Below are 25,399 nucleotides of genomic sequence, written 5' to 3'. Positions count from 1 at the left end.
AGAAAATACATCTAAAGTCGAAGTGTACAGTTCCTGTGCTACTTGAGTAATAATGATTGAGTGAATAATGACCTTTGAGAGGTCCTTTGGACAGGCAGCCTGGTGTTACTACATCAAAGCCACTGCCAAAAACTGCTTTTGCTTGGCAAAATCTCACGTACATTACCAGCAGCTCCAGCTCCCCAGCTCTTCCAGTTGTCTGTTCTTTCACACCTTGTCAGATGCCAGAGAATGAGCCTAAATCACAGATGTGCTGCCGCCTGTGCTGGATCAGTGCAAGGAACCCCGCGTGGTGGTTACTTACCTGGACTGCTCATGGACACTGTGCATGTTCCACAGGACACAGGAGTCATCCATGACCACAATGAATGGCCACACACATTGGCGCTTGACTCCCAGTTCCTCCAAGCGGTTTCGTTCCAGTTCTAGATTGTGGTAGGAAAGTTCCTTAATAAGAAATCTGGCAGCACCTGACAAAATACCATAAAGAAGATGTCTTTATTAGACTTTATCACTCTTCCCAGAGAAAGGTTACATGAATATCCGCAGTCATTACCCTTTGTGAACTTAGTGCTCTTAACATCTTAGTTTAAGAAAAAATCAGTATGTCCCCTTTGCAGTGTAAGTAAATCTAAAAGACAGATGCCAGGAAGACTGGATGCTTTAAGACACTCTGCAGAACGCAGTTTTGTGGGCATTAATAAAGTAACTTGAACCAAGAAGGCACTGAGATTCTAAAACTGAAGCTACTTAGAACTTTTTGCGGGAAAATCTCAGCATCCATGAAAACAAATTCCAAAGTTCAAGCCCCAGTGTTCAGCTGCAGTTAATATTTACCTTCAGCTAACTAAAAAGCTGCAATTTGAAAAATCCTATGTAAAGCATATAAAATGAACATTCACACAGCAGGGTTGAGTAAAATGAGTGAATATGGCCCATAAAACATCAGATTTTAAACTGAGAAAGCAGTGATCAGCACAAACACATATTCCATGTCCCTGACAGCAGTTCTTCCTCATCACTGTGTTTTGTACACATACTCCTGCTATTATTACAGCATGAATGTGAAGAGCTGCTGCAATGTTTCCTTCAAGAATATGATCCACATTGTCTGACATGGATTTTGATACCTTCACAGCAATGCACAGATAGTGTTTCTTACCAACTCCAGCATTGTTGAACATGCCTGGCAGAACAAGCATGATGTGGTTGGGCCAGTATTTACGGTAGAGAGGCATTTCATACTCCTTGACTACAAGAAGGTGCAGGTGGCTGATGCCTTCCATGGCATGGTAGAGGTTCAAGAGGCCATGTTCATGACGTCCACTCGATGGAGTGAAGATAGGACTCTTGACTGCATTCAAATTCTGCTGGAACAGGACATATTTTGGCAACATGAGGTAAACGTCAGGTTATTCCTGCTACAGGTTTTTATTTGCTTATTGTTTATACCAGATTTTAGGATTACTGATCATTGCAACACATATGAACTGGACACTAGGAATGGAAAAAGGGATGATTGTCCTCCAAAACTCCAGTTCTAAGGACAGTCAGGCAAGAATTACATAAAGAACTTTAAACCAAAAAGAAAACAGAAAAAATCTCCCCCCACTGATTTGCAAATATATCTCGAGTTGACTGCATTCAGCAGATGGATAAGAGCAGCACACGCACCTTGTCAGAAACGAGTGGGAGTCGCATGCTTTCTAGATGTTTTCCCTGCTTGCTGAAGACAAAGTGGTTCTCTTTGGACTTTGGGATTATAAAATGCAGTTGAACCTCTTCTCCTAGCATCGAGGATGAAAACGTGAATGCGTGCAGAGTGGAATCAGATACCTGTGTACAAACAAACAAAAAAGATTTGCAAGCAGGGACAAGGAGCATATGGCAACCTGTTCTTACAGCCACAGTGCTGAAAGCCATCAGAGAAGAACATCCAAAACATTCTCCTTCAGTAACTGAAGTTAACTCTACAATATTCTTATTTTCCTCACCATAAGGCACTTTATTTAAGCATGGAACCAGCCTTGCTAGTAAAATAATCAGTTTTCTGTACTAGTAATGATCTTTGGCAAACTGGGCAAATATATATATAGTCAAATATATATAAAGTCAATATATATAAAGTCAAATATATATATGTGTATATATATATACATACACATACTAGGAAACAAACTGTCCAAATTGATTTCCCCAAAAGATTCAAATAGCAGTGTAGCATGGGGGTGTGCTCCACAGCAGCATGCACTGCCATACAGACAGATCAGCAGCAGCACAGCTGGATTAGTATGGTATTTTTCCTATGGCAATACTCTCCTTTGAGTGACCAAAGCAGACCATGCCATTAACAAGGCTAGGAAGAATTTGGGTGAGCTTCAGTTTACACAGCACTTCACTGAACCGTGTAAGTGTACACAAAGTGCCTAAATATCTGATAAGACTTCATCCTTCAGAAACATCTGTCTTACTACAAAGTTGAACCATTTACTCTTAGCAATGAGTTTTCTATAATCTTTACTAAAAACCTGAAATTAGCCTAAATAAAGGTGGAAAAACCAAGGGACTTCGTTTAGGTTCTGTTAAAGCATTTAAGAATCTCTCTCCCTTCATAATGCTTGCTATCCAGCATCTTCCCTTTGAATGTGTAGTTTCCCTGAGCTCAATTATCATAATTCTATATACACAGCTCACACTTGCACATAAAGCAGACGTTTATATTTATTGCTACTAGTTATGTTTGACCACGTGCACAAAGATCAGTGGAGGGAACAACAGATGTCCTTGGGGAGGATTTGCTTCTGTCGACATGCTAAATGAAGCATGAGGTTTAAGCCAGACCTGCTGGTGCTGCTCCGAGGTGACTGACATTGTACACTGCCATGTCGGTGTGTCCACACTGTGATAGCTAAAGAGCAAGCTGTCGGAAAAGATTAGCAAGCAAGGAAAGAATGATTCGAGATAAGAAACTTCCAAGTAAACTGTTGTTGGTGGTGAAGGAATAATGTGTGAGCTATTAACCAGGAATAGTCTTATTTGCCAGTCTCCTGCGAGCGTAACTGTTTTAGAAACCAGAAGGTTTTTAAAAGGACAGTTAAAAATGTTAATTTACGTGCAGTGACTCATAAGCTATTGCTGAGAAGTTTGCACAGTTAATTACAAAAGGAGGAAGAAAGGCCTTCCCATCTCCTATCACACATGTGGATGGCTGGCTTTTAGGTAAGACAAGCATCTCTCTTGATTTTATAGTCTTCTCCCCCGAGATACTGCAAAGTCTCTGGGCAGGCTGAATAATGCTTTGGCTAGAGACAACTAGTCACAACATTCACCCTTTGCCAGAGGCAGCTGGAGAAAACTGCTCATTCAGAACATATCAGACACAGTTAATGCTCCTGGGTCCATAGCTCAATATCTCCCCTGAGAATAGAAGAATTAAACAATTCCATCACAGGGAAGGTGGAAGCATGAATGTTGAGACAAGAACAGTATGCCTGGAAAGACCACAGAAAAAAACAAGGATGCAGTTTACCTTTAGGCCTCGACACCCACCTGTGCAGCGGGGTTAATGTCCATGTACTGATGGCACTGCTCACAGTGATGGAACGTATTGTAAGCTGCATATTTGGTCAGCATCATGGACACAGTCTCCCTTTTCTTTGGTTCCTCTGATTTTGCTTCTTTGCTTGTTTCTGTGCACAAAGAAAAGAAACAGAAATTTAGGAGTGGTAAAAAAACAGAGATTGTGATCCCAGGAGCAACTGTAAAGAACACACAAATAGGTTTGTTGCATATAATTTTGGATATTAAAGGTTCCTGAGGACTCGTGTTCAAAAGAACCAATAAAAACTGATTCTTTGTAGGAACGTATTCCTCAAAAAGTTTGCATTTTACTTACCTTGTTTCACTCTTGAGAGTTGTTCTGTGTATACAGGACTTATATTTCTGTATTTGGGGTCATGTACACTCAGGTCAAAAGATATTTTGCTGAAGATCTCAATGTCTGGCCAGTGGTCGTTGCTAGACTGAGTAATCTCACTGTTTTCTGTATGATCTGCAACAACACACTTCAGGTAAGCAGTTATCAGATACCCACCAAATGATATTTATGTGATGTTTGCTGCTTTTCAGTAGCACAGGAACTTACCACACACACACACGCAGCAACATCTTTGAACATTTTACCATTGAAATTACAATCCATACAAAGCCACTTCAAAGAAATGGCAATTTCTTAGAAACTGTGTGCAGGTGAAGGAAACTTCTAGGTATTTTTCAGCTCTGTTCCTCATCAAGCTGCTGAGGTGTTATTCACTCTGGTTTAAGCATAACATGCTCAAATGAATGGTCTTATTTGTGCAGAAGGTACAGGTGTAGTTTTGAGCCTCTTTGTGATGGAATGAAGAGCACTGGGTAAATGAGAAGCAAAATACCCAAAGGCAGAAGGATGAAAGCAAGGAAAGAGGCAGCATAAATGTACGAACTAGAAGCTGGTGGTACGTGACAAAGGCAGTAAAAGATATGCTCCTATTACAGAATGGGGTGTGGCCACCAAAGATCAGCTGAAACTTTTTTGTTTTGATCGAACAGAGATAAGTCCAAAGTAGAAAACCAAGTTTAAGCAATGGGAACAGTAGAAAGCACTGGTCAAAGAAAACAAGTTCAGAATGCAGCCTGAACATCAGCCAATTCAGCTTAAAATGAGATGGAAGAACACAAAAGTAGGTGTGTAACTGAAGTTAGTGATTTTAGAAAAGTGAATTCAGGTGAAATGAAGGTTGGGTCTACAGATGAGCACATGCTCACGTTACCCTGTGTGATGCAAGAGAAGTCACAGTAATCTACAGAGCTCTGAGTCCATTATTTTGACCTTGACAATATTCAAAATCAGAGAGGGTGAATGAAATAATTGAAGATGTTGCAGTAAATGATAAATGTGATAAAATGCAACACAGGTTGACTAAAGAAGTCCTGTGTTACTTTCATTATATGGCTATGAGATACCTATTTCTCTGAACAAAGGAAATGCAATGCATCTTTTCCGTATTTGGTATGATACTACAAGACAAATTATTAATACAACTGAAGGAAATAAAGACAGTGAATTGAAAGAGTTGATTAAACAGAAGATGGCAGCATGTAACATCATAAACATTAAGGCAGATGGAGATTACCAAAGTTAAAAGATCAGTAGAGGGGCATGCTGTTTAATATTGCCACTAATGTCACCAACTTAAACAAAAAATTTGCTTAAGTTTCCTGGTGGCGCATTCTTAAGGGTCATTGTCAACATGGAGAAGGAATCAAAGATCAGCCAGAAATAATTCAATGCCCTTAAAAACTGTAACAAAACCTTGGTGATATTTAGCAGGAAAAATGTGAGTCCTATGTACAATCAAGGACTAATAGCAAGCACTTCTGCAGCAGGTTTGGAGCACCTCAACTGGAAATGACCGAGTTGCTGGGGAACCTAGTAGTACAAGCTATATATCAATGCCAGTGAAATGGGAGAATGGAAAAGACTGTGCAATCATAGGTTTCATCAATCATGGGGCTTTCAGTGGGGGCAGAGGAATACATGAGCTGTTGTAAGCTGCGTTGGTTAAATATCCCTCAGAATACCTCATTCAGTTCTGCTCACCCATGTACCAGAAGGATAAATTGAAAATAGATATGCAGGCAAGAATACCAAATTGATAAGGAGAATAAAGGGCCTGTCATTTGTGAGGATCCTGTAAGAAGATCCAGGCTACCTAGATGAATGCTGAGAGAGGGTAAGATAGCTGCCTGACTACACTGAAGAAGTAAACCTCAAAGAAGAGAAAAAGCATTTTAATTTAAATTATTATTTTCTTTAGTCCCAAGGAGAATGTTTATAACTGGGAGAGAAACATCTTTGGGTTGGAGAATAAAATAATATTTTCAGTGATGAGAACACTAATGCTCTGGAGAAGCATACCAACAGGAGCAGTGGGAGCAAAAAAGCCTCCACCAAAAACCCCAACCAAACCCAAATTGCTCTCATGATGGAGTTCCATGCATTCCTGGCAAGGGTGTGACATACTGCTCTGATCATAACAGACCAGATGGCATGATGCAGAACGTCTCTTAGATGTTGATATTTTGTCTTAAGTTTCTGGGGTACTTTAGTTCAAATAATGAGAGAATAACCACCCCCAAAGCTGCAAACCAAAGGAAAATACTTTTTTTTTCCTCCCCTCCTTCCCCTTCCCCCCCATTTAATAGCATTGTATGAACAGAAATACAAATTAGCCTTTTCAAGGGTTTGACAACAACTACATTTTCAAGATGCCAGTCGACAACAATACATTTTCAGGATGCCAGTCTAAGGTCATGAGAGTTATGCACCAGAGAGACTTCACTACAAAACCACAGAGTTCGGTAAAGAACACCATGAAGAGGAATAATTTTTGAAAGGTTTTGTTCTTCTCAAGGAAAGTCCTGCCACAGCAGTTAATTGATCTGTGAGATCTGTCAAATGAGCACAAATCCAAAGAGACTCCCCCTCCCTTTTATCCTCAGCATAAGATCTGCAAATTGCAGACAGGAGACAGTCTACCTGAAAATTGGTATATAACTTATGAATAAACATAAGTGTTAAATGTCCTGTATAGTTAAAAGCAGTTAATGCTTAAAAACTTGCAAGAAGAGGTAGCATGGACATTTCCATTCACAGTTTTGTGCTCACTATTTGCTAAATATATCAATCCAAATAAATATATATATCAATCCACAACACATTTAATAGTTCTCAGCTAAGCCCAATATAAAATTTACTTTTTTATTAATCTATATTGAAATATATGCAGACACCTAGAGCAAGTCTAGCTACACACCAATGGACAAGACATGTAGTAGGTGAAATTTATACTCTTTCAGTAAGCCTAAAAATTTCACTGCTAAATAATGCATAACATAGGCTCTTTATGATGCATATTAAAAATGCCTACTAAATACTTACTGGCATTAATCTCTTCTTCATCATACACATCCACTTCCAGCAACCGGATCAGCATGCGGAAGAGAATCCTTAGGAACTGCAAGTATGAACCAGTCTTTCCTACCTGGGCCAGAGATGGAAAAAAGCCAACTCAAACTACTATGATGGAAGGGTAAATTTCAGGATAAATGCCTTTGAGCTTCCCCCAAAGCTCTGTTTTCAGCTCTGCAAGACATAATGTTCCTCATTATGCTGAACAGTTTTACTAAATTCCCCTCTGAGCACAAACAGGCCCACAGCCTGTGTTACTTCTGTATTCTCCTGACACGCTCACGGAAATGTTATGCCAGGTGCCATCCACGTGTATTTCATTTAGGCTAAAACATGACATACAGCATCACCCTTCCTCTCCTTACCACTTTCAGCATGGACTTAGCCTTAAACTTTGTTTTAAGGTGTTTTAAATGTTTTAAATGGTTTTTGACCTTGAAACGCGTTACTGCGGGCAACTTTACATGACGACCTACAGTCCTCATCACTGGTCCTCTCAGACTGCTAAAAAGGCAAGAGGAAGGAAATGTGCTCTTACTTGTGGTGGTCCTGTCAAAAGCAGTCGCCTGGGGTGAAAGCTCCTGGCACCAGACGCCTCACCCTGATTGCTGAAGTCCGCGTGGTGCTGCCGGGCTGTCGTCCACTGCCTGTAGTACAGAGACTGCTCTTCACTGTTCATGTCCTTGTGAAGCAGAGGCCTTAGAGAGCTCAGCCAAGACACATCGGCGTGAGGCAGGAGGGAAGAGGAGGAAGGCAAATTCCCACTTTTCTGCGAGCTCAGGAGACAGTAGGCAGCTTTGGAGAGGATGACAATGCGTGGCAGGGCAACACGGAGGGCCTTGCTGTCTTTGGCAGAATGGGCAGGCCACTGAAACGTTTGGGAGACTGAAGACAGTGATGACAGTTTTGAAGTGGTGCTGCTCGCCATCTGATTACCCAGGGAGTCACATTCCTGTTTCAGGGTCTCTCCAGCTGTAAAACTGGAGTAAGTTCCCTCATCTACTGAGCTGTGCGCCACAGCCTGAAAGTTAAGTGATGGTGCCTGCTTCTGAGACTTGTCTGCCGCGCTTGAGGAGCTCACGCCGTTGTCAGCCAGGGAACCTGGGAAACAAAGAGCACACAACGAACAGATACTGACTGACATAAGAAAACTATAAAGTCATTTGATCTATGAGACAATGCTAACCCACAAGTACTTCTGTTCAATGAGTGCTGCTGAGCTTAGGTAAAAGAAACCATTTACATCCAGGGTTCAGAGTCCAAGGCTTCAATCCTAAACTCTCTGTGCTAGCTATCATTTCCCATCTAGGATTTGGAATTTCACCGCACGACCTTCTGAAAGTCAAGTTTAACAAACCATTGTGTACACAGACCCATTTCACCTTTTTTTTATGAAGAACAGAGCATTTATTTCACGTGAACTGGGCTCTGCTCCCTCCTCCATACCAATTAGGTTTAGTTAGTGTATGTGAAGATCTGTTGCATGGCAAAGATCCAGGTTAGCTATCTTAATACCTCAAACTTGCAGGGAAACAAAGGGAAGGACCCAGAAGTGTTTGTGGAATGCAAAGAAGAGAAGGTCTGATGGGAGGTGAGGCTTCACTGATGCCTGAAGAGGCAAGGCAAGACCCAGCTGTTCTGTTGGTCTTGGCAAGGAGGCAAATATCCACCCTCACCCATAGCTACTTCCACAGTTACAGACCATTTTTCTATTGCTAGAATTTTATACTAGCCTTTTTTACTCTGATTTTTAAGATTTTTTTCAGGATCCACTGGACAAAGCTAGGAACAAATGTGAAATGTAAGTTTAAAAATAAAAATCACAAGGCATCTTTAGCTATGGCATACCATCCCTCCTACTGGGGAAAATCTGTAACTAACATTTCATTGTCTAGCCTGCAGTAGGATACAGCTAAGCAATCCACATTAGAGAAAACATCTTAATGTCTGCGTTCAGCTTCCAATGATGTAGGAATAAAGACATGTTTTTCAGACCAACAGCAGAATAACTGACCTGAGGTTCCAGTGACAGCACTGCTATTACTCTGGGGCCGGTCCAAGTCTATCAGCAGCTCATCAGAGTCATTCTCGCTACCATTAGCCTTCTCCTGCTCCTTCTCACTAAGGTCAAGGGCAACAATAGGCCCTCGAATTGCCTCTTTTGAGACGTAGCAGCATGCCAAACCTACTTCCTGCTCCAAGGCAGTACGAGTTAAGTAGCTTGAGTCAATTAGCCGAAGGTCACAGTACTTCAACGACCTAGAAAACCCAACACAAGAAAAAATGAAGTTTTGTTTTCTCTGACTTTGAAGAATACTCCCTATATTTGCAGTTGCTTACTAAATATTCAGGAATTATTTTATTAGCCCATAAATATAAAAATATTTTAAAATATTCATCACGTAAGTTATTGTCCTTTGTACTTTGCAGAGACACTTGCTGACCCACACAGTATAGTAACGTTAGTTTTCACAAATTACACTTTCCAAAACTTTAAACAGTTACCAAAAAAGTATTCAAAAATACTTTTGTGGAAAAATAGTCAGACGGTATCAAACCACTTATCCACCCCCAACTCATCTAAACATGCTAGAAAACAATCATATTGAAAGAGTAATAAGAGCACCTGGGGAAAGTTTCTCCCAGCGGGTCTTTGCCAGTTAGAATAACAATACAAGGTAGACCTTCCAGATCCTGATAGGTACGAGGAATCCAGTCATCCTGCTCGTTGCCCCTCCAAGCCTGTGAACAGAGAAAATTCCAGTCACATCTAAATTACTTCTTCTAAGTATTCACCTGGGGTTTTTTCTTCATCAGTTCCAGCTTTTTCTTTGTATACGGGGTTTGCTTACTCAACAGCCAACTGAAGGAGACCTTGGGTACAGGCATGCATTTGTTTTATGGCAGCCAACTGTTAGCCAAGCGTTAAATACAAAGCAAAAGGATGTATAGCATATGTTGTTCAGTGCTGGAAACACACATCTGGTGTATTAGTGTGATCTGTCAGAGAAAAATGCAGTTGATGTCCTCAATTTCAAGCTGGCACAGATAAAAGATCTTTGAATTAATGTAAAAGTAAAGTAGGACTTTCAAGTGGAGTGTGAAAATGATTCAGTGAACCTTGCCTAATTATTCTATATAATGAAAGATTGCATGAAAGGAAAACATTTTAACTTTCAGTGGGGTTAATCCCACCAGAAAGGATTCCTCACCTATAGTCTACCAAGGCCCGAGACCACAAAACTGCAGTATTTTCCCTTAGCACTAGAAAGGTTGGCAGCATTGGTCCTATGTCATTATACCCTTTAGTCCCCTTGGTTCAGCAGAGATTACTGAAAAAATTTATTTCTCCAGTGACTTCTGACTCAGTAAAGCAGCCTTGGCAGCAGAGAGATAATTTCTGGCTCAGTGAGGTTAGTTTGGCTGTGTGTCACCCTGCCTCTCCAATGATGGGAAATTCTGTGATTAGAAATTGAAATACCGGAGGATACAAACCTGATTTTCTTTTTGCTGGCATAAGGACCTAAAAAGAAGCCTGAGTGCCTAGAGCTTTGAGCTGTAAACTTGCATCCAGAAGATGTATTTCTTGACCATTTTACTCAGGAAGGGCAGAGAGGTACAGCCCTCAGGGCTCCTCACTTCTGAATGCCTCCCAAACAGTTTGATTCTTGTTAAAATTAAAGAATATGCCATGACAGCATCCCTAGTCAGAAAAATAGTTATTTAAATTGTTTTCCATCTCTTCTTTCATTCTGTACCTCTGGCTCCCTGATGGAGAGGAATGACTGGCTGGCCAGCAGGCTCATCGGACTGAGAGGGCAACAGTCCAGTCACCAGCACTGCAGAGACAGCTGCCCATGCTCCCTGCCCTGCTGTGGCACCACATATCCTGCTAATGCCCTCTTAGAAAGAGGCTAAGTTAAGTCAAACTTTTCAACTGGGGTCACTAAGAGCTATAAGGTTTCCCTCCCTGCTGCTGGAAAAGGTTATGGTGAAGTCTCATCCTCCCTGAAGCCAAGAGCATTTATTGGTGGGACCAGCATTTTGAGCCTCAGCCCCACCAGAAAGCACTCAGTAGCCTCATATTGCTCTCTTCGCACACACAGCAAAAAAAGGGCCTGGGTGCTCGTAGTGAAAGCAGGCACCAATCAGCTCCCCACCTGCTCTACTCCTCCAGCTTCAGTACTCCACCTAACATCAGAACAAATGCCAAGCAGCACGGAGACTAAACCAAAATTGCCTGCAATAAACTAGACTCAATAGTGGCATGGCTGATGAATTTTATAGTGGGAATCAGCTTCCCAAACACACGCTCACATCATTTCAGATATCCTGTGTTATCCCAGGCACCTGACTAGCAGGTGTGGTAGCACAGCACAGGACTCAGAGGTAACCTTTATCATTTTGAAGTGCTACTGGGACACCCCACCTAAAAAAAGGCTTATATTTGGGCAACCAAATTCCTTTCCTCACTCCTTTCATATGCATGGTTCAGATTTCAGGAATTTTTTTCTAGAAACCTGCAAGGAAAGAAAGAAAGTCCAGAATGCTACAGCTTTGTTTAGTCCAAAAATGCATCTTGTGTTTTGGAGAGAGGAATAAGAAGAATTATTTAGAAGGTTTTTCATTTCCTTCCTGATAAAATTCCTCTATTCCAGACCAATATATACATGAACATTCATCTGCAACAGCTCCACAGTCAATCCTGATGTGCTCTAAAGGCCTCACAGGCTGTTCCAGCATTGTGTAAGGGCTGCAAACCCATCATGGCAAAGGATTTTAAAGAAGCGCTCACAGAACTCAATCCAGAATGATTAAAGCTTGGAATTAATGCCTGTCCAAAAAAATCCATCAGCACAGAGCTGCTATCTCACATGTAATTTCCTCATCTGTGACTACTTTCCTCTTTTCCCTCTCCCACTGCAGATAAGGTTGGATAAGCAGTGTTTGTAACTTCTTAAGGGACATTTCATCTGCCTTTGGCTGTAGTCAAGCTCTTTAAGAAAGGCTCACAAAATTCATTCCTCTTCTGTGTGGTTTTGAATACACTTGTATTCAAAGTAGAAACAGAATCTTTCTGTGACAGAGCAAGGATCAGGACAGATAACCAGTACTACGTTCAGCCTGATACTTAAGGCAGGCAACCCATTTCTTTGTCTAATGTATGCTAATATTATTATTACGTTTAATGTATATTAATATTAATATATAACAATTCCTACTTTGTTTAATGTAGTGAGGTTAATTCAGGAAGTGGGTTTGGCTAGTTGAACCATGCTCTTGCAAATCCATGCAAAAGTTTAGCCTGGGCAGAAGAGGCTTTCAGCATGCAGGAGTTTGAGAAAGGAAGTCTGTGACAAAACAGCATACTTTACCAGTTATCAGAAGGGCAGAAGATGGGTGGACAGAGCAGACAATAGATACACTAGGCAGACATAAGTTGGTGGAAATAGTTAGTTTGCCTACAGAGATCTGAGCTCTGCTTTCAGAGATGAACCCTATCTGATGCATGCTGTTACTCAACTTTAAGAAGTGAGATAACATCTGATGTTCGACTCCGTGGACCAGTAACAATTCAGGTTTGTTCCATTTTCTGTATCATTTATACTCAAAAGTACAGACATACATTCACAGAGACAGATACAGGACATGCACCCTTTTCCTATAGAATAATTAACCCATGAACACGTGGCAATAAACACAAAACAATTACAACACTCAGATGACCACAGTGAGCATACAGGCAAATATTTAGGTTCTGCCTACCTTCAGCCGTGTCACAAAGTGTTTTGCAACAGTAAGTTCTGAGGCAGGATTCCCAAGGAGGATCTCAAAACGATACTGCAGTCCCAACTTGTCTCTTACTTCTTGTAGCCTCTCCTTGGCCAGCATGGCCAGCTGCACCGATGGCACCCTAATGACAAGCATGTGGCCACAGCCATTCTTATCCTTTCCTGGAGAAGTGATAAGGTCATCCATTATGCTGAGCGTTTCGGGTGTGCTGTGATCTCTTAGTGATGCCATGGTGGTGAGAGCCATCAGAGCTTGGGAATACTGCTGAATGAGAAGGTAGCAGCGAACCACCATGCTGTGCAGCCGGGGGTACCTTTGAGGAGATACAGCTCTGCATTAGCACAGGCAAAATCACAGTAATGTCCAAAAATCAGCCCAAACCCAGGACTGCGTAGTAAAGAAGAGCCTATTTTTTCAGTAGTGCTCAAAGATGAAGCCTTCCATTTCTGTAGACAAGAATTTTGCACAAAAAATCTGTGTTTTAAGTACATGACTATAACATGGCTCTCCATCTTTTGCATTTGGCCCAAGTCCCGTGCTCAAGTAACAGGAGTTATAAACTCCTGTTCCCCTCATGTGGCCCAAAATTTCAGCTAAAGGTCTTTGAATTGATGGAGATAAAGATCACCTAAGATGCAATTTATTCCAAGAGCACAGGGTAATAACTGCTCTGCTTTCCACAAGCTTTTTCTTCTAACAACTTGGAGACCTAATGCAGCTTCAGGTGGTTTGTGGGAGAAGTACTTCACAATTTCATATCTCGACTTCTCACCAGAAAGTTAGACTTACTCATAAGAACTGCTGGCTCTGAGCCAAATGTGAACTCCCATTTTGCCTTTTAACTTACATGGACAACGCTATTCTCTTTCATTGCAGCTATATGCAGTGACAACATACATGAAGTAAAATATTAAGAAAAAAGATTTAAAACCTACTCAAGCAAAAAAAAAAAAACAAACACTCAATTTCTAGACATTCCCCATGAGTTCACTCACCAGCATAATACAGAAAAAGATTACATTATTATGCCTTGAGTGCTAGTCTTGTGCCACATAAGTCCAAATAACTAAACTAAAAGCTCCAGATTTCCCTGGTCTCTTTCTTGACAGCCAATATGGTATCCCTTTGAAGAAAGTTTTGTGTTGTTTAACCAGCAGGTACAGTAATTCACTTTGGTTACCGTAAGCCAGTCATTAAATCTATACATTTTTAAAACACTTTTTACTCTTCCTGCCATAAAAGTACCCACTGCATTTCTGCAACTTAAACAAATGGAGCCTTTCTTATAACACAAAAATGTCTGCAATGTTTTCAGCTTGTAAGCTTGAATGGCTCACCCACCCAGACAGAATAGCCCAGTTTCTTAAAAACAGAGGCTAAATCGATAAACTGTGACACAAAAAAATATCCTGCCATCCATTTCAACTCTCATCCTAATCTCATACTGCTATTTGTTCAAACACAAATTCTCCAGCATCCTTTCTCCTATCCACATTTTAAGAACAGAAACAGTCTTTGTGACCACTATCTTTTCTGTTGGATTTGACCAGAAATACTAGAAGCCTGAAGAACTGATATTATTATTGCTTATCACATTCATTACTTCCATATTTGTAGATAATAATAAATATTAATGGTGTGCTTAATCATTTATGTTGCAAATTTAACACCTTTGATATTGTATTTTACTTAATAAATACAGGTATATTTATAATTATTATATTGACCTAATAAAATTTGGAAAAATAGCATTGTAGATATTGTAGACAGAACAATCCCATTACAGTTACAATATCAAGATATGAGAACTGTAGATTGAAGGTATCTGTCCTGCGGATACATAGAGCTGATTAACTCCACACTGCTGGAAATGACAGTGTTTCCTTCATTCCTGTAATGTACACACTGAAATTATATCTTGGAGATGTGCCATGAAAGAAGCTTGTTCAGGCACTTGCAGGGTACTGAAGGGCTCTGAGCTGCAGGAACCAAAAGCATAGCCAACTAATAAAATAACAAAAATGACATTTTTGAAATTATGTATGTCCCTAACCTGGGTCACCACTGCCAAGTGTTTTGGCAGCCCCAACCAGGGAGACACCAGAAATGGTGAGTTATGAAACCTCTGGTGCCTTCTCCACTTAGTGAGGTCTTAGCCAAAAAAAGAGAGCAGCACAGCTGAGCCCATACCGCTGCTGAACATGCCCAATCTCTTCTCTAAACAAACGAAGGATATCCTGTCCTTCTTCAACAGCACTAAATTTGTCACAAAAATAAAAACTGCACATAATTCATGGATTCCAGGATCAGCATCAAAGGTCATCATGTCTTCCTCCCCCATAATGGGGTTCATAAAGATATCTAAGATCCCAAATAAGCAGAATCCCAGGTTCCCATGTTACTATTTACCTTTCTAAAAGTGTGTTGACCATTTTTTCAAAGGTTTCATCACATCTCAAAAGGGGACTTGTGACTCCCCACTGGAGGGATTTGCTGTATTCATTCAAACCAAAGTATAGCTTGTCATCACTTGATGTGTCATCCTGTTCCATAAACAAATAGGAAAAATATAAAGAAAATTGGTACAAATTCTAATTTCTTGTGTAATTTTAAAAAATAGGTGGAAAGCAGACCCAAACCAAAGCAACCTTTCCTTTTATCCATTCTGCCTTGGTGATGCTGTTTATTTGTTTCAAAGAATATTTTTTTTTTTTTTTTTACTGAGCTTATTATTTGTCTATGAATAGCAAAGACAGGTGTAGGTCCTTGCAAAGTTTTCAACATATCTCCTATCTGTGACTGCAGGGGGTTTCTAGAATCCTGCTAATTATTTTCTGACTCCGTATCTCAGGCTTTGTATCTACTAACAACTGTCATCTCATTTCTATTTAAAGTAGAATCTGAAAAGAGAAGGATTATTAATTTCCAAAGTTGTTCTTGATTTTCAGATTCCATACACCTCTAATGGCAACCAGAAACTAATAATTTTTTTTCCTGGAATGTAAATCTGCAGACAGCTCTCAGAAAGGCAGAATATTTGTGTCTCAAATTTCATAAAGTCTTTGTTGGAAGCACAGCATGTTCTCTGGTGCAATTACATCAGCAATAATTTCTAGGAATGAAAAATCACACACAATCTCCCCTTTTATTGTGGGTTATTTTTTTAATCAGAAGACTGAAAGTTGTTGGATTTTAAGTTTTGGGAAACAAAAAATCGTCTAGACCATTTTACAGAAAGTCACCTCATGGCTTATATTCACAATCAACCAAAAAGCAAATTTAAAATATTCATTCACTCCCTCATTTTACTTTAACTTTTTTTTCAGCTATCACTTTAATACATGTCATGGAAACCAATGGTCCACTCAACACAGTAAAGTCAAATTTGATATAAATATCCCAAAAAAGAAATAGGAAAACAGGCTATTTTTTAAGCTGATTTAGCCAAATCATCCTCAAAATCAGCTAGCTGAAATTATAAAAGAAGCCAATGGTGCAGAATACTCAACACGTTTTCTCCTCTGCATAATGACAGCACCCGCTACACCAAAACTTATTAACATAGCACACAACTTTTATTAGTACCAGAAAGGCAATGAGCAGACTTGACAGGCTGTGTGACACAGAGCTTACAGTCAAGAGTCAGACTGCCTGAAAAGGGAAAGCCAGCTCCAGAGCCTTATGGCAAGTCCACATAGCTTTGTCTGACCAAAGCACAGAAAGTAGTGTGTCATCTTATGTGACTGGACAAAGAAAGATGTGCAGTTCCTGGTCCTACACATCAATGCTGTCTCTACCATCAGTGTCCCAGGGCTGTGCATCTGGAACCTGAGAGAATAAACTCCAGCAGAGAAGGAGCTCCCTCCTAATACACACATATTCTAATTTCTGATAGGCGTGAAATCCACATTAAAATTCACAGTTAAAATTAACATGCACTTACCACAGTCTCAGACTGTATCCAATGTACCTCATTGCTAGAACTGATCCTGGACTGCTGAGTTTGCAAGGCATAAGGAAAAGAGCTGACCTGAAGAACAAGGAGGTTGAATGCTTCAAGCACCTCCCTGCAATTAATAACTCTATCAGCCAGACCATGATTAGGCTCACCATGTGACAGGGAACTTGAAATGGCACTGCAGAAATAAGAATGCAGAGAATTGCCTTACTGACATCCTGAGATTCAACGGATTACTCTCTTCCTGCAGAAAAATCTCCAATCAACCATGCTACTGAGAATCACAGCTCAAAAACAGCTCTTTGGAAGGGTAAAAGATGTCAGAGTGTTCTCTGTGGGTAGACTCAGGCAATAGAAGGGAAAAAAAACCCAACAAACACCTAAACAAAGGATCAAAGTCTGCCAACAGTGAAAAGGTGGATTAGTGTGACAATTTAAAAAAGCATGAGATGGGGGAAAGCAAAAGTAAGCCAAAGGTGATAAAATCCCTCTCACTGAAAAACACTGTTCCATGCGCTGTGGAGATATAGTACCAATTTTACAAAATCCAGTGGTTTTTCCAGACCGAAACAACAAATTTCTCAAAGACCGGGAAACCTAGAAGTCTGATGTCCTCATTTCCCGCTCCTGGACCTACCTTCACTTCCAGGATATATTCAGGACTTCCAAATTCAGAGCACAGCAAAGACAATAACAAAAATGCGATGGGGAGAATCAGCTTGCTTTTGTCTATTTTCAGCTGTCCTTCAAGGACACTATTTTGTTTATTATAGAACTATAGAATGGTTTAGGTTGGAAGGGACCTTAAAGACTACCTGGTCCAAACCCCTCTGTCATAGGCAGTAATATCTTCCACTATCTCTGATATTGAAATAAATCCCACAACCTTACACACTGTGTTTAAATCACATTAAGATTATTTTCCTCAGTTTGCACATGGAACAAGAGCAGAATAATTAGCTTTACTTATTTCTCTCTTCTTCCAAGGTAAGGTTGCAATTCAGTGTGAAGAGATGTCTCTGCAATGTGTGTACATGTTGTGTTTAGACCTAAAGCTGGCCAAATTCAATACAGCTGGTTTTTAAAATCCTTTTCTTACAGTACCTATGGCATATGGCATCTTTCATATGTTGAAAGGAGTTAGATCTCTGTAAACCTTCCTATATTACAAACAACACTATTATCAAGTATAAAAACAGGAATTAAAGCATGACCAGCTTGCGAACACGGGAGACATTTGGGTTGGAATACAGAAAAAGAGGAGGAATAGGAAAAAAAGACAAAAAAAACCAAAGAAAGTTGCAGAATTCAACCCTTTTTTCTGGACTTCAGTACCATAGCACATACACCAACAAACACTCTTGTTAGGGATCCAGTAATCTGAAACTAGTCTCACCTGCCTTCATCTGAATCAGAATTAGTTAGCAAATACTATGGGCAAAAAAAAAAGATTATTTCCAATTTTAAGGCACAAAACGCCTTAAAAATGCCTAGAGAAAGCAGTGGGTGTCTAAGACGGTAAGTCTTTTGAAAAAACTGACTGAAGATACTGGAAGAGGAGGGTTTTCCTTTGATAGATTGAAGCAGCTACCTTGTTAAATCCACGTGGGCATTGTCATGAACCAGCACAAAGAGTGTGTAGGGATTCTGCTTCACTCGTCTCATGAAAACTTCAAATTTTGTTTGAATCTCATTGTCCAGCCGAACCACATATTTCTCGGCTCTCTGATACGCCGTTCCATTGTCTTCTAGGCCCAAGTCCACAAGGACGCCTGTCAAAAATAAGAATACAAGAAAAATCTTTTCCTTTGAGCGCATCCAAAAATGAAGGGTCAACGGCAGGTTGCCACTTGTCTGCCAATATCAGGACTTAGCCAAACCATCGATAAGCCCTAGTAATGAGATGATTATCCAAATGCATTTTCTCTCACAATGGAGTCCAAAATGCGCTTCTTGGCTTCTGGATTTCCTCCAAAAAGTGCCTGAAGCCCTTTAAAAACTTCTCACATTGCCAAAAAAGGGGGGAAAAAAAATCAGGCCTCCACAAAGATTTCCAGAGCAGCACTCAGTTGGCTATGCTCCATGACCCTAAGCTAAACCTGCCCACATTTAGCTAATTTATTAATACTGTTTGAGTCAGAAGGAGTTATCCTGACCTTTCCTTTGAAAAAATCATAAATTCATATCAAACTCCTGCTAGTATCATATTTTTCTCGCTCTCATGCTCTTCATGCTGCAACATTTGTGTTAATTCAACTACTCTTTAGCAGTCTTTGTAATGCTATATTTCCATCATATTAAAAAAGTAGGCACAATATAATCTATACAACCTTGAATGGCATTTAAAAGAAGTAGCAACAAACTACTCTGAAATGTGAGTCACTGATGTATTTTCCAGGCTCTTAATGATTTTAAAAAACAGTTTCAAAAAAAGTAAAATAAAACCCACTCGTTTAAAAAAATAAAATAAAGTACATGTGAAAACCTGTAAATGGATACCAGAAAACCTCTGGTTTAGTGTGTAGCCGCAAATTAAGTAAATACAATGTCTGAAGAAACAAGGAATGGAACAAAGGACCTAATATTTACATAGATAGTTCCTAGTTCTGTTAGACAGTAATTTTCTCCACAGAGAAACTCTTACACTTATCTGGACATGCCAGTCACTGACAGAGAGGATGACAGAGGTCATTCTCAAGAGGAACATAACCTATTCTTCTTCCTCTTGAAACATTTGGCGCCAGGCATGGCCTGACACAGAAGCCCAGACAGGAAAAATCACCATCTGAACCAGGATGCCAATTACTGTGTGCCAATTTGCATGCATCACTTAGGCATTTATTTAACTCATAAGAGAGCTTCCTGCACATACATCTGCGCCAATACACATGAGAGCATATGCACAGACGTGTACCTAGAACAAATGGCACTCACAGCTCTAGGAGATAAAAGATCTGAACAGTGGCATTTGCTAATGCTTCTCCAGGTCATACATTCCTTAGATCTCCATGAATATGGCAATTTCTTTTGACACTTACATGGTACACCTTGAACCCCTCTCTTATGAAAGGAAGATGTTTAGAATTCATCAGTTATACCAACTAATTAGGCTAACGCTAGACATGCAAAACACATGTTGGAGGAATTTACTTCTCCATTTATACCAGCTATGATTTAATAACATCATATATTTCTGTTTATTGGTCTCTTTCCCCTCCCTTTTACCTGATTGTCGAATACGTTGAAGGGTCTGCTGCACCAGGACTTCGGAACGGGGAACTATTACGATGAAGTCCACTTTGCTGAAGTGTCCCAGATCCAGGCTCTGATTGCCACTGTCTGCTATAGCACAAACCTGGGACAAGAGCTTTCGGGCAACTGTAAGCTGTGGCTGGTAAATTTGGAAGGTATCAACATCCAAATCTAGAGTGCGTTTGTTTGAAAAAGAAAACAAAACACAACAAGAAAAATGTTTACTTTCCCACCTCCCCCAGTAAACACGAACCTCCAAACAGCCTACCCTCTATTATCAGAAAAAAAAAAAAACAAAACAAAACATCACTCACCAGAATAAATCTCAACACTGGAGAGTTGGGTCCAGATCCCAAATGTCAACTTTAATTCTTTGATTAAAATGTGGTAATATATCAGATGACCTGAAGTACAGCACTACCTGTTTTTCAAAATGCCCTAAGTGTTTTGAGGATTTTTAACAGTGAAACCCAAGAAAGCCTTAATACCAACGTAGTGAAAAGCATTCCATTAAATGAACCAATACATACATAATATGCATCCATATATATATATATATAAAGATGTGCATGCGTACATAAATAAAAAGCAGGGAGAGAGAGAGAGAGCGAGAGCACTTTAATAGTCTCCTGAAACTTGCAGTTCTCTTTCAGGAGCTTCCCTCCATCAGTCCTGCTGGGAGAACCAGCCATGGTGCTGAGGCTGCTGTGCTCTGGGCACAATGGGCTGAGAGCCAGCACACCTATTAATCTGAGGAAACCAAGCCTGTGCTGATAATCCTGCCAAAAAGACTCTAATTGGACAGCAGGTCTGTTGCAAGTTCATTTGCACATCATCCCTGCTCTGAAGTAGTGAGCCCCACTCTAAGCCATGACTGTGTACTGACTGGTAGTGATATATGCTGTGAGGGGAAAATGAGCAATACAACTGGGCAATAAATCTCAGCTACTGGGGGAGGGAAGCATTTATTTCTTTGGAGGTTTCCTGACTTTTAACAAAATTTTAGTCTGAGATTTATTTAGACTTAAATAAATGTCAGTATAACACTACATGCAGAGAACCGAGGGACTAACCAGAGCACTCGTGTTTCCTCAAAATTAAAAGCATGTTCCATTACAGTATTTCCATTAGGTAAATTATGTGCCCAACAGTCCATGCTTCATTGACCACTGAATATTTTCAAATTGCAGATTACCAAATTTATTCCTATAATGGTATTACAGTTTTTAAGTAATTTTTTTCTACTATGTTAGTTTTACATAGACACATGTGTTTGTGTGTATGTGCACACACTTATCTCCTGCTCAAACCTGCCTCAGTGTCCACTTCAGTAGATCTGCTATGGGAGAAAGATCCATCTCACTGCCTAGGAGACTCACTTCTTTTTTGTTTTGTTTTTTTTTTTATTCAGGCAGATTCTAAGTGGTTTCAAACACTGTACAGCCACATTTGAAAGACAAAACTAACTCAGAATGATTGTTTGAGAAAATATAAAGCTTTTAAAAAAAGCAAAGAGGAAGAAGAAAAACACCCCCAGAATCTGAAGATAATTCTCCCTTCAAAATAATCCTGTGAGGAAGTTCAAGACTTATCCTTCTGCAGGTGCCAGATCAAATCTCCTGATCCATGTGGAGACTATGAACCATTTTACTTTCATTCAGATCTAGCACTGAGATGATGAATTTAAGCACAACAAAAATATAAAAAAAGTCTTTACTGGAGGTTGAATTTGCTTTGATATTAGACCTAAAAGACTTTCAGTGTTCACAACAATTCAGTGCATCTTTTACCATTTCTGTGATATGAAAGGAAAGTATAGTTAAAACTCTGAATAATTAAATAATTCTGAAATGGGGAAATTATTATTAGCATTTTTAGATAGGAAATCCTAGCTCATCTTTTGCACCGCAGCATCTCAGCACATTATGCTGAATAAGACACAGATCAACAAATTATAGATTACACTTGCCTAGCACATTCAGTCCAAGATCTTAAAACACATTCCGTAAAAGTTTAAGCCTCAGAGCACAAGTCTGTAGTGTGTATTATCATTTTACATGCAGAAAGTAAGGAGTATCAAAAGTTAAGAAGCCGGACACCTGGGAGACCAGGCCATGAACACAGTTCCCCTCTGCCTCAAACTCAAGGTTACATTCTTCTTCTAGGTGCAAAAGGGTGGGATGAATCCACACTGCCAGTGTTAGAAACAAACATCTTCTCTACTCTGCCTAATGCCTAACAGAAGATAGCATGTTTTAGCTCAGGAATTATAGGGAAAAAAAGGTAGAAAAAACTCACTGAAGGTTATTACAGAGATTTTCTGTCTGAGAGACTGCTGTATTGCTACATTCAGCTGGCAGTATTAGTATTTTAAGGTTGGTACACCAACTGCAACTGTGCCCTTAGATTCTTCTGAGGTGTATGCCCAAGGTGTATGCATTTTGACATTTAACAAGCTACTCACTCATTTCACATCTTGTACGTAAGAAAAATTACCTGGTTCTTGTGTAGAAACCATGGCAATCGCCTCCTGAGATGACACACACTCACTAACATCTCCATTAAAGGGAATAATGACACTTTCCCCTCGCTGCTGTAGCATCTTCTCCAGCAGCTTGTCCAAATCATCACCTAGATCAGAATCAGTAACACCAAATTATCTGGAAGTCATTTCAGACAAAGGACGTAGAACATTACGCACACAACTGTTCTCACATAGCTGATGTCAAATCTGTGAAGAGGCAAGGGACCGGAGATACACAGAAGAGGGGAGATACAGGGAAGAGAGGGAGGGAAAATATTTTTCTCTTTACTCTAATTTACTGATTTGCCAGTTGAATTAATTCCAAAAAAAAAAAAAGGAACCACAGCTGAATAATTTCAGCCCTGCGCCTTCACAGCTACTGGTAACAACTGACGATTATAAAGAAACACACATTATAAAACAATCTCTAAAACCTTGCTAAACACTTGTGCACTTATGGGTGCCCTGCCATTACATTCAACAGTAGAAACTGTTAAAAATATTTCACTACAGGGTTAGTAACTGGCACTAACAGGTGAAGGAGACAAGTACTCCTTTACACACAGGGAATGGAGAGAAGGAAAGAATGCTATTGATGGAGAGGGAAGAGCTGTGTTCAGGTGCATTTTAACTGTTGAATGGGAGACACACCAACCCTAATGACATGACTGTCTTGGCTAGAACTTCTGTTTCTTAGAATCACTCACCTAAAGATGTATTTTTGAAATGTGATGCCAGGAAACTAACTTTCCCTGTGATGAGCTCATAACTGATCTCTTTTAAAAATTCACTGGTGGTAAGCATGCTTTCTGCAAGTGCCCGAGATTGATACTGACCTGGAGAAGAAGGGGGAAAAAAGTGAGAGCAAACCTTAATACAGTGTACTGTCAGTACAACCTTTTCATCCTAGAAATGAGGGGCACTCTGATCTTCAATCATGGATCTCCACTGCCTTTACCCAAAAGACCGGGAGAGCAGTCTCAAGTCTACTTCACTAGTGACTGGAGAATTAGTTGATATAATTAATTTTAGCACACTCTTTGCAAGCTGTTGCCCATCATTTTGTACACTTGTGTGACAAATTACATGGTTCTGGGTAAATATGAAAAAGTAATTATCCCTAGTGTGGGGGGGGGAAGTTAAAAAAAATAAAAAATTTGCATTACTGATTTATCTGCCTACAAAGTAAACATGACTCGTCAAAATTCACTTCCATCCAGACACACTCATGCACACACAAGCATCACAGCCAGTCCCCAGTGAGGAATTTAAAATCAATGTGATAGAAAGGATAAAATGCATGTTCTGTTTTGCAGCAGTCTGCAGAAGACTCTGCCGTGTAAAATATCACAGCTGTTCCACAAAACAAAGACAAACCAACCGTTTTGTCACTGGGTTACTTCAAGGTATTTTCTAAGGTAATCACACAAACAAAGTCTCAGGCCACTCAAGGAGTAGCAATGACTAGCATAAATATATTTTTGTAGATCCTCATAGACATCACTACTCCAAATCTTGATGGAGAAACAATAAACTGTGACATTGCAGTGTAACAACACAAAGGAGAATAAAAAGAACAAAAGGGATTCAAAAACTGGATCAATAAATCGAGAAAATTAATTTGGCATTGCAAGCAATCTGCAGATATACTCACCTAGAACTACCACACAGAACTCATTTCCTCTTATCTTTGATGCACAAATGGCAACTACGTAATCTGGTAGCTTTTGCTGATGTTTCATTTCATTGAGAGACCTCAAGGTCTCCGAGATGCCCTCTGCCAGGGAATTCTGGGTAACAACCACATGCACGAGGTCCCGAGACACGCTAGCGATTAACCTGGCAAGCCAAGGGAGTTGACCTGGTGACACAGAGATACACTGTGCGCTCATTTGCAAGGATCGCTCTCTCAGAGTGAACTCCTGCATAGCTTTCAACATGATCTGCTCAAATTCTTCCCTCAGGGGTATCTGGTCAGGACCTACATTGAAAACAAACAAACAGAAGAACAGTATCTCATATCAAAATGTTATTGAACCAGGAATAATCACAGGTCTGCCTTGATTTGAAAAGCTCTTTCAACCACATTTTTTATATTTCTAAAAAACCCTCACTACGCAGTGGATATCTAACCCCGTGGCTTATTCTTGGTTTTTCATTTTAGAAGCCATTCTCTCCCACCATTGCCTATTTTTTTTTTAATTAACAATGAAGTATTCCATCTTACTCCTAGCTTTCTTACATTCAGAAACTGGTGGGACGAACAAGGGAGTGGGAAAACATGTGCCTTTTGCCTGGAACAGAAGGATTAATCATGCAGCCATATGCTTATACTTGTAGGCTAATCACAACCGTGGAGCAGGACAAAGCCCGTCAAGTGGTCTTTGCTTTGCTTTTTCTCATCCTGCATACTAATAAACTAAGCATGGTTGCAAATAAACATGTTTAACCACATCTTCCTTTAGCAAATCTTCCATCATCAACATAAAGAAGAATACACACCTTTAGATCTTTACATTCCCCAGACTTTGTAAACTATGTTGTGAACTTGAATTGGAAAACAGAAATATAAGGTATCCCATCTTAGCATCAGTCCTCCAACTCAATTTCAATTAAAATTTTGCTCATTAAAATTTGTCTCATTGTCAAAATACTCGGGAACAGATAAAAACATTCATGAGGTTCACAGAGTAAAAAGTAACCATAGCTTAAATTGCTAAGATCTCATATCAGTGCCAAAGGAGACAACTTCACACTTCAGGAGCTTGTTTTTCTATGACAAAATGGAGGGGGTTTAAATACCAGAGATATGCGAAATGCTGGTTTTGGTTTTGTTTTCTTTCAAGGCGGGAAACAGAAAGGT

General features: G+C 39.9%; 1 protein-coding gene across 10 annotated transcripts in view; it reads right to left on the bottom strand.

Annotated features, from left to right (window-relative positions):
- The window catches only part of GREB1L (GREB1 like retinoic acid receptor coactivator), a 139,438-nt gene that overhangs the window by 9,977 nt on the left and 104,062 nt on the right, over nt 1-25,399 (bottom strand). For 6 of the 10 annotated variants that reach the window (XM_027881749.1, XM_027881752.1, XM_027881753.1 and 3 more), the window contains 17 exons: nt 24,191-24,517; nt 23,244-23,372; nt 22,509-22,643; nt 19,986-20,183; nt 18,352-18,532; nt 16,746-16,938; nt 15,212-15,345; nt 12,776-13,115; nt 9,636-9,751; nt 9,024-9,268; nt 7,548-8,110; nt 6,980-7,082; nt 3,896-4,051; nt 3,550-3,689; nt 1,675-1,836; nt 1,163-1,370; nt 305-470 (listed from right to left, as the gene is read on the bottom strand). In XM_027881749.1, the coding sequence (XP_027737550.1) occupies nt 305-470; nt 1,163-1,370; nt 1,675-1,836; nt 3,550-3,689; nt 3,896-4,051; nt 6,980-7,082; nt 7,548-8,110; nt 9,024-9,268; nt 9,636-9,751; nt 12,776-13,115; nt 15,212-15,345; nt 16,746-16,938; nt 18,352-18,532; nt 19,986-20,183; nt 22,509-22,643; nt 23,244-23,372; nt 24,191-24,517 (3,496 nt within the window). The remainder of the gene's footprint in view (nt 1-304; nt 471-1,162; nt 1,371-1,674; nt 1,837-3,549; nt 3,690-3,895; nt 4,052-6,979; nt 7,083-7,547; nt 8,111-9,023; nt 9,269-9,635; nt 9,752-12,775; nt 13,116-15,211; nt 15,346-16,745; nt 16,939-18,351; nt 18,533-19,985; nt 20,184-22,508; nt 22,644-23,243; nt 23,373-24,190; nt 24,518-25,399) is intronic. The other 4 variants (XM_027881751.1, XM_027881755.1, XM_027881758.1 and 1 more) reach the window with 1 other exon arrangement.

The sequence above is a fragment of the Empidonax traillii genome, unplaced genomic scaffold (assembly GCF_003031625.1).
Source record: "Empidonax traillii isolate 1590-97213 ecotype Southwest subspecies unplaced genomic scaffold, ASM303162v1 scaffold94:size1391941, whole genome shotgun sequence".
Classification (NCBI taxonomy): domain Eukaryota; kingdom Metazoa; phylum Chordata; class Aves; order Passeriformes; family Tyrannidae; genus Empidonax; species Empidonax traillii.
Note: the sequence above shows the minus strand (reverse complement) of the source record. Positions and strands in the feature narration are given on the sequence as shown.